Source organism: Erigeron canadensis, chromosome 3, assembly GCF_010389155.1.
Source record: "Erigeron canadensis isolate Cc75 chromosome 3, C_canadensis_v1, whole genome shotgun sequence".
NCBI classification, from domain to species: Eukaryota; Viridiplantae; Streptophyta; class Magnoliopsida; order Asterales; family Asteraceae; genus Erigeron; species Erigeron canadensis.
Window position 1 is genome coordinate 42,604,902 of NC_057763.1, and position 9,143 is coordinate 42,614,044.

At 33.9% G+C, this 9,143-nt stretch overlaps 1 protein-coding gene across 2 annotated transcripts; it reads right to left on the minus strand.

The window, feature by feature from the left end:
* Positions 1–2,759: 2,759 nt before the first annotated feature.
* LOC122593911 (common plant regulatory factor 1-like) lies at positions 2,760–8,021 on the minus strand. Of its 2 annotated transcripts, none has more exons than XM_043766368.1 (12): positions 7,919–8,021; positions 5,855–6,021; positions 5,639–5,689; positions 5,464–5,559; positions 5,295–5,363; positions 4,934–5,091; positions 4,704–4,752; positions 4,567–4,615; positions 4,250–4,446; positions 4,049–4,126; positions 3,476–3,601; positions 2,760–3,402 (listed from the first exon to the last, which is right to left on the minus strand). In XM_043766368.1, exons 2-12 carry the CDS (start codon positions 5,930–5,932, stop codon positions 3,169–3,171), a joined length of 1,185 nt encoding a protein of 394 aa, XP_043622303.1. In that variant the 5' UTR covers positions 5,933–6,021; positions 7,919–8,021; the 3' UTR covers positions 2,760–3,168. The 2 variants fall into 2 exon arrangements, with proteins under 2 accessions (XP_043622303.1, XP_043622304.1); XM_043766369.1 differs by lacking the exon at positions 7,919–8,021 and adding an exon at positions 6,155–6,286.
* Positions 8,022–9,143: the final 1,122 nt, after the last annotated feature.

The window sequence follows — 9,143 nt, forward strand, 5'->3', positions numbered from 1 at the left end:
GGCATGTTACAATAAAGCCTAAGATGCATTAGCATATTGGTTTTCGAGATATATGTGATTATATTGGTTTGTTTTATTTCACTATGAACAAGAATCTCATCTTTCATTCGAGTCATATGATAAAATGATTACACCAAATACCACTGATAAAAATTTGTTCATTCAGGACGTGCGGTTAGAATGACAAGAGAGGCTGCTTCGCCAATGCCAACTATTGACTACATTACTGTCTTCGTTGTTACTAAGCAAGAACAACATAATACTTCTCTTTCACAGACTAAATAAGAGAAAGACATTGTAAGTACCTAATTTCAAGTTACTCATCATTTTTTTTAGAACCATTTCAATTTATCAATTTTTTACTCAATCTGTTTGAGCTACCCAGACTTATAGGAGGGTTTGGAATATATGATACAACATTTTGCAAACTTTTGAATTTATAATGGCGTTAGTGGAACTTATTTTTGTAAGTCTTGCAGTGGCATGAATAATCTGTAGTATCGATGTTTTTTGTTGCAAATGAAGGTCTGATTGTGATGGTCAACCGCATAATTATCAAGGTCTGTGCCACATGCCGTTAAAAAAAACCTCATTTAATTTTCTTAACAAGTTTGTTACAATACTATAATAGCATTCATAAGTGGCAAGGCTTTTTGGTCCAGCATACGACTATGAGTTGCCGTTGCCTCAATCTTGGGATTTCTCTTTTGATTTGGGTTGTGTCAATGTAGTCCTCAAGGCATGCTGAAACAATCTCTTCTAACATATTATCTATGCATATGTTATGCACTATATTTATGCTCATAAACCATTTGTCTATTTTTTGCCATTGGACTTCAAAAATCAAACTATTTCCCATGTAACTACATTTCAAGCCACTACCCTATGCTTTGAGCCTTTGACCATCTATGAATAGCGTGCTACTGGCCTTTTACATACTTCATGTATCATTATATATCAATATATAAAAGTTAAGAAAATAATTTAAGGTTATACGCACAACGCGCGGGTCTAAGCACTAGTTCTTAATATAACTTTACGCATATATGATGGGTTTGATGAGCCATGTGGCATTGGGTAGATAGCAGCATCATGGCACCGCGACTACTTACTCTTAAAATTAGAGGGACAATCATGAGTGTGAACCAGACCCAAACCACCTAGAAACGGCTGGCTAGTGGTGATGCCCTCAGTTTGTTACGCCTACCATAGTTGTTAGACTCTTACGAGTTACGAGTCAAGTCGGTTTATACCTAAACCGAGACGACTCGCTGGGTGACTCTTTTTTCTCCTGGCTCTTACGAGTCGTGAGTGAATTGGGAACGAGTCAATACGAGTAGTAAACTTATGATTGTTGTAGTTTGATAATTTGATAATATATCATATATCACACTTATGCTTACATTATTTTGTATGTTATATATGTATTTTTGATCATTTTCGTATGAATTTGGAGATAAACCGTAAGATTATGACTCAAAAGGTATGGAATATGTAATATTTTGGTAATATATTAAGATAATCAACTTATCTTTTGTTTATAAATGCGTCACATATATAAAACTATACAATATTATGTAGTTTATAAAAATGTCCTGACTCTTACAAGTCGAGTCACGTTACGAGTCACGAGTCAAAAATCAGGTTTTCGAGTCGAGTCAAAAGTTACGAGTCGAAAACTATGACGCCTACTCATACCTTTTATCTTGACTTTGATTTTGCCACCCTCAAATAGGGTTCTCCTATAGAATTTTAAGTACATATTCTTTTGGTAAAGAGTCCTCCCCTCACTGATTGAAAGTCATACATATATATTCTGAAGATATAGACACTATGTTCTCATGGATATGTTCATCATTTCAAAGCAATCTGACATGTTTGAACATCATAGGACTAAAACAAGCTTCCAGTATAGAGGAACCAAACCAAAATTCACCCCAAATTACTGATGACCTATCTCGGGCTATCTATACTTGGGCGGTTTTCAATTCTCAATAACTCATGCAAATAGATAATTTGTATACGCGTAACACCACCGATATAAAAGTTCGCGGACAATAGTTTTATGAGAACTTTCTCCTCCACCACAAGTTTAGATGTTGGGGGATATGACACTACTAGTAGGGATACAAATACCATATACAACAACCGGCCGGTTGTAACCACTAACAAAAGTGAACAAAAACAAGAATCGCATGTCTGTTAGGAATCCCATTCCAACAATGATGTCTACTATCCTGAATTCCAGATGATTTTACCATTATATGTAGGACCTGTTTAGTCATACAATATTAAAGGTACTCAAAAAAGTTCTGCTTCAAACTTTCGGAAACAAAAAAACACTGCTTTTTTCCAAAAACATTTCACTATGCTTGGATTGGTGGTAAATACCCTAACTTCTTTAGGTTGAAAATGGAAATTAAACAGCCTCGGTAAAGGTAAGGACTGCCCACATCTTAACTTCCCAATACACCGTCAAGGTGTTAGGGCTCAAAACCCACGGACGCCGGCATGAGCAGTTTCTTCTTCTATTTTATTGAAAGTGAAAATCACTTTTGTAATTTATCTCTACACTTGCGAAAACTCGTTTATATTTAGAAACAAAAAATTCAACGTGTTTTGCAAATGAGGGCTCCCAATTTCCGATGATTTTTTGAGAAGATTAAGGACTCTATATAACTTACTTTCTCTAGTCAATCTATCAAGCAAAACCTGTAGCAAACTCAAGAACAACTCAAATTCATATTATGCAAACCAAATCATATCAAACTTTGAAGTCTCATCTATTCAATATATCAAAAATATATTACATTACACAAACCATACATTTATTTAGGTTCCATGGTAATGGCTACAGCACTCATCAATATCCCTATCACCCCATCTCTTAAATAATAATCATAAAGATAAACTGTCAGGTGGCCAATTTCGAAGCGAACCCTGAAACTAAAAACACGTTTCCGGTTCACCACAGAAATTTTAAAGCACGACCAGACGAAAGTGTAAAAATCCCCAGCTGTTTATCTTATCACCCAAGTCACAATCCTATTTAGGTAGTTTTGATTATCTACTATTGTTAGCAGTAACGGCAGCTTCAAAATGACGCCTACATTACAGATTAGCTTTAAAAACTAAGCTTATAGCGGGTTGGGTTATTTTAGATCATTATTAGTTTGCAGCAACAGCATCAGCCCGCGGGCTAGCATCCAGGAGTTGACGCAACTTTGCACCAGATTTTTGGTTATTGTTACTTTCATACACTTCTCCCTCCCCATTAACAGAACTCGAACTAGAACCGTTGTCAACTCTAGAGAGAAGGTTGGCTGTGCTAAGCGACAAACCCTTTGGTTCGGCTCGTGGGTCTTCAGAAACTTGTTTGTGCTCTGCATTTTTAAGCTTTTCCTGTGGCGGAAAGAATAAGTGGAAAGGAAACACAAATTGAGAAGTATAATGAATTTGTCTAGTTAGGACTTACCATTAGTTTGGCATTCAGAAGCGTCAGTTTCTCTGAGTTATCAGTCAACCTGTTAATCTCAGACTTAAGGTTCAAATTTTCACTAGTGAGTGCTTCAACTTTTATCGCAAGTTCTTCAGCTTCAGCCTGGAAAAATGGGTATTAAAGCATCCATACATGCCATGTGCATTTTAATGTATAAAACATTACAACCTCGCAAGAATGAATTAACTCGAAAAAAGATTATTATTATTATTGAAACACTTTTCACTTTTTTAATCATATTCAACTAGTTATTTCTAAAGAACAAAAACATTTAACATAGTGTTTAGGACAACTAAAACTACCGAACGTGTCCGTTCTCCCTCAAAAATTCCATGTCCTAGTTTTTAGCGATAAGTCTAGTATCCCTTACGTAATAATACAGAGAGGAGTTCTATGGAATAAAAGCAATAATGTTCATGCTTTCATAACTTAACAAAAATTTCAAATACTTGCAATTATTTGGGACATCCAGATATAGAAATTACAACAGATATACTGGGACATATGTCTCCGTACTGTCATTCTAATACAAGAAAAAGATCCTCTTACCTGTTTCCTCAATCTAGACCTCCTGGCAGATTCTCGGTTAGACTGCTTTCTCCTCTCCCTTTTAAGTTCTCTCTCATTCTATCACATTTCAAATAAGAGAAATGTAGAACTTAGATTCAGAAAAGAATATACCCAAATTAAGACTACCAAATTTTCAATAAATTCTTAAGCACAATAAATAATACAGTAAATAAAACGGACCTGCAATAGTCCTTCGCTTGGCACCATTGCAAGAGTAGCTGAGGTCGTCCCAGCAGCTGCAGCGGGAGAATTCTTAAGCTCGGAATCTGAGACCTTTAGAGAGGCTGGAGTGAGAGCAGTCACTTTCTTGGAAGCTCCATCTGGTTCTGTGAGAAAAAACTGGCCGCTCAATGGCTCAGTCTTGCTAACTTTAGCTGCTGTTATTAACATTAGTAAAAGTATAAGTAAAGCAGTTTTATATAAGTGTTAGGTGATTCCAAGAACAAAAGTGTAAAGTTGAATTACACAAACTACTACAAGTAGAATGTGGAACTCACGAGTATTAGGTGATTCTTCATGGTTCCTTTTCCCGCTATTTTGAAGCCCCTGATAACAAGAAATGAAAAGTTTAATTACACAAACTACCACAGAAATGCATATACATGAATGTTAGCCAGAGAGAACACACTTTTACCTCTGTTGTATTGCCGTCACTTCCTTCACTAGAACCTTCAGTCTCCCCGCTGTTGAAAAAGTTAGATACTCCAATTTAGTAATATCAATGTAGGCACATAACCTCCAAAATACTAATAAAAGAGCAACGGGGATATGCACAACGATGCATAAAATAGCATTGACATTGTGTTACAAAAACTGTCTGAGATACTAGTTCTAGTATATTGACGGTTGCAGAAAGGTTAGTACCTGTGATGCATCTCATTGTCATTTCCACCTGCAGCACTATCACCATTGCCATTTCCTATCGACATAGCCAAACCATCAAATCCTTTCAGCTTTTTCATCAAGCCACGATCAGAATTCCCTGATGACTTAGCAGGAGAATCAATGCTCATAGGACTAGGCTGCATTAGTCCAAATATGACCCACATTTCATCAGAAGAACAACAATTAAAGAACACATATTTGCTGGCTTAAAAACAAATCAGAAGTCAGCTAAAAATATCAGAGCAGAAACAGGAAGACTTTACTAAAAATATGGGTCAAGATTTAAGAATAATATCTCGTTCAATAGATGAAAAGACTTCAAGAATGAAAAAGCACTCACAAGAGGAACTCCGGGATGTGGATAAACACCTCCATGTGGGTACATCGCAGCATAAGGTGGAATCATATGCTGAAATTGTAAGTATATATAACAATCAACATGATGACTGCCATCATATGCTTTCAAGCCACTGATATGTATATGAATGGTGTTTGGCAACGGACGGTACCTGTGGTGGAGCCCACATGTAAGCTGGAGGGGGATGGCCAGATGCAACAGCTGAATTGTAGTATGCTGGTACGGCCATTCTGGGGCCATAATAAGCCTGCAGAAACATAATTAAATAAATTCATGAAACAGAAATAGCCATATGGATTATTCTCTTAGATGGTTATCAGGAAAACCTGCATGGCGGCCCAATCATGATATGCTTGAACACTGGCTTGTTGATGCTCCTGCGAGAATTAGTAATAAAAACTTTTAAGTGGGACATTAAGCAAGCAAGTAGTAAAAAGAGTAATAATTGATGATGTAATTGATCTCTATTTTATAGATTCATAGAGGATGACATGAATAAAACTAAGAACTTGAAAGATATGAACTATTTTATCGTAACTTACAGATGCAGGTGGAGGTGGAGGTGAAGGTGAAGATGATTTTTCAGATTTACAAGTCCTCGCCTCTTCAAAGCTGCCCATGGGCAAACACGTCAATAGATATACAGAAAACTGGTCAACAATGTTCAAGGTCACCTATAAAGCTTGTCTTGTTATACTCGCTCACTCAGCTGCAATACAGAATAGAATTGTTTAAATGACGGCAAACTAGTAAGAAGTCCAACGTGAGATGCATAAACAACCAGATTTGAGGGATCTTGAAAATAATGCACCCAAGGACAGAAATCCAACGCCATCAATTACCTTTACTTAGAAAAAAATAAAGCCATATCCGGAAATCAGAAGGTCACACAGACACAAAAGGATTGTAACTGCAAGAGGGTTTCCTTTTTCTCCCTTAAATCATCGTAAAATTAGAGCCAAAGTGCATAGTTTGTAGGTCAGCAGCACAAGTTATTTTCGTCTATAAGGTTATAACTCATAAGTGATGTATAATTACATGTATTCCATATATTAGGGGTATTTCAAGTCAACAAGTAATAATTGCAGAAACTACAAATATGGTAATCACTCAAGGGTGAAGATATATCAAAAGTTCATAAAACAACCTAACATCTACTGAACACCATAAACAAGAAAGTGTCGGTTTCTTATTTAAGAGCGTCCGCTGCCCAACTTTACTTTTAAGGAAAAATACTTTATATCTGTTTTAATGTATAGAAGAAGATCTCCCAAAAATGGTATTTAGAAGTTAAATGTTAAGTGGATAGCTTAAGAATTGAACTCAGTTGACAAAACTTTGAAAACAATTCTAGAGTATTTCATTTATCAAATATGGTAACTAGCAGTTAAATGTACATTTAATACTCTAGAGTTGAGACCTGTTCTGTATAACAATTCTAGAGTATTTCATCTATATGATATGGTGACTAGATACATGTACATTTAATTCTTACAGAGTTGAGAACAATTCCGTATACAAGACCCCGTACGAACCAGAGTTCTGCTTATAGTTAAGACAAGGATATGAAATGCTTGCGTATTCAACACACAAGTAAAATCAACATACGTATTTACTTACAAAAACATAAATATGCCAACAAAAATGGAATATTTAATGAACAACATATTAACAACTGTCGCCTTGTCGGCACAAATTTTAAAACCATCTTGTGACACGACGATGGGGGACACCGGAAGAAAATCACTGTTTAAACAAGCTTCAAACTTTTTAATGACTAAACAATTTTTCCAACTTATTCAAAATGATTACTTCCCTATATATATATATATATATATATATATATAGGTATATAATCCTGATTACTACTGGGATTCTGGGATCTACTTACAAATCTATAACAACAAGATCACAACTTTTTTCCAACAAAAAAATTATAAAAACTAATTATAAAAAAGGTGAGAAAAAAAGGTTAGGACTTTTTTGTCCTTTCCATCAAACAAGAGGAAAGTAACATCGCACCCACCAAAGTCCAAAAGAATTTACCAATCAAAGAGAAACCTAGTAACCCATTTTACAAAACTATCCTTTCATTCGTCCCAATAATTACATAACCAAAAATATACAATTCCTTAAATTTTTTATTTTTTTCGCAGTATAACATATTTTTATCAGAAAAAAGATTCACCAAATACAAGTAAAGCTTTTAAATTTAAATTAAATATACATAGATAAATACAAGAAAACAAATTTCTGACTAGTTGAACACAATGCTTACAGTTTCAATTTTTTTATTTTTCAATTTCAGTTAGATTTTAAAAGTTTTGATATTTTATGCTTATTGTTCACAATTCTCTCTCTCTCACACACACACACACACAGACAATCATGTAGTATTTACTTATATATATATATACATACAAAATTTTCTAAAACAGTTGGCAGGTATAATCAAGCAACAACATATATCAGGGATAAAATAATTAGAATAAATATAAAAAGAATGCAACTGATTCTTGGAAAAATTAGAAAATAAAAGTTGAGAAGGAACAAGGAATTGAAATAGAATTATGAAGAATTGAAATGAAAATTTAGAGAGTAAATACCTGAGTTTAATTATGAGAAATTCAAAAGTGCATTTTTATAGCTTCTCTTACTAGAAAATTTTCTCTCACTGAAAAAATGAGGGAGATGGAAGGGAAGAAGTGTGGGCTTTTTGCAGCTTGTAGAGAGAGAAAAACAAATGCCAAGGCAACATTCCACGTCATCCAACACGTGTTCGTGTGCTAAGTTTTTATATTCACACTAGGTCTTTTACCCCTGGTAAAAATTCATTTAAACTTTAAGTGTTTGACATCACGTATTTCATACAATATACGATTGAGTTGTAGTTCTTGATGATAATTTATCAAGTTTGAAGCAAACTCTTCACGATATTTTGTAAGATTATTTTGACATTATTTTTTTGATGTTTAATTTATAGCTTTTAGTTGTTTAATATTTATATGGGCTTTGTATTTTTTTAACCGGATTTGTTCAATATACAATACAATTTGTTTTATTTTTATGAAATATATATTTAGTATTTATTTTAATTTAAGCTTGCATGAAAAATTAGATATTAATAATATATTTTGGGTATATATATTGTCAAAAAATATGGAGATGCTACATAGGATAAATCGTATGTGTCAATGTTTAAAGCTAGTTTTAGGTTGGGAGAAGGCTTTATAAGACTAGAATTCTTACTGTTTTAATATATATATATATATATATATTTTATATATACACACAAATAGATATAGATATGTTATTAGGAATTTTCTAAACAATGCCCCTAAGACCATTAGTAATTATTCACCTTTTTCACTTACACTTTTTCCTATCACATCAACATCACCTTCTCACCTCTTTCACTTTCTTATTTTCCCTTAACCATTCACCTACCATTTGGTCTCACCTTTATTTAATTAAAACACAATACATTATAATTAAAAATTGGATTTGGAAGCTTTAAAAACAAATACAATGTTTTATATATATATATAAATGAAATGTAAAGAAAAAGTATAAAGTAAAGAAAAAGACAATTGTGTTGTCACTCTTTATACAATATTATGTATATATTTAAATGAAATGTATCAGTACTTTACCTCGGTGAACAGCTTGACTGACTAGCAATTTCACTAAGTTTTTCACTTTACCTCTGTAACAGTTCACCGGTGTTCACCATCTCTTTAACCAAGCCATTTCACCCACGGTTACTAATGGTCCAAGGGCAATGGTTTAGTTTTTTAATTATGAAAACTATTCCTTCACTTAATGTTCCAA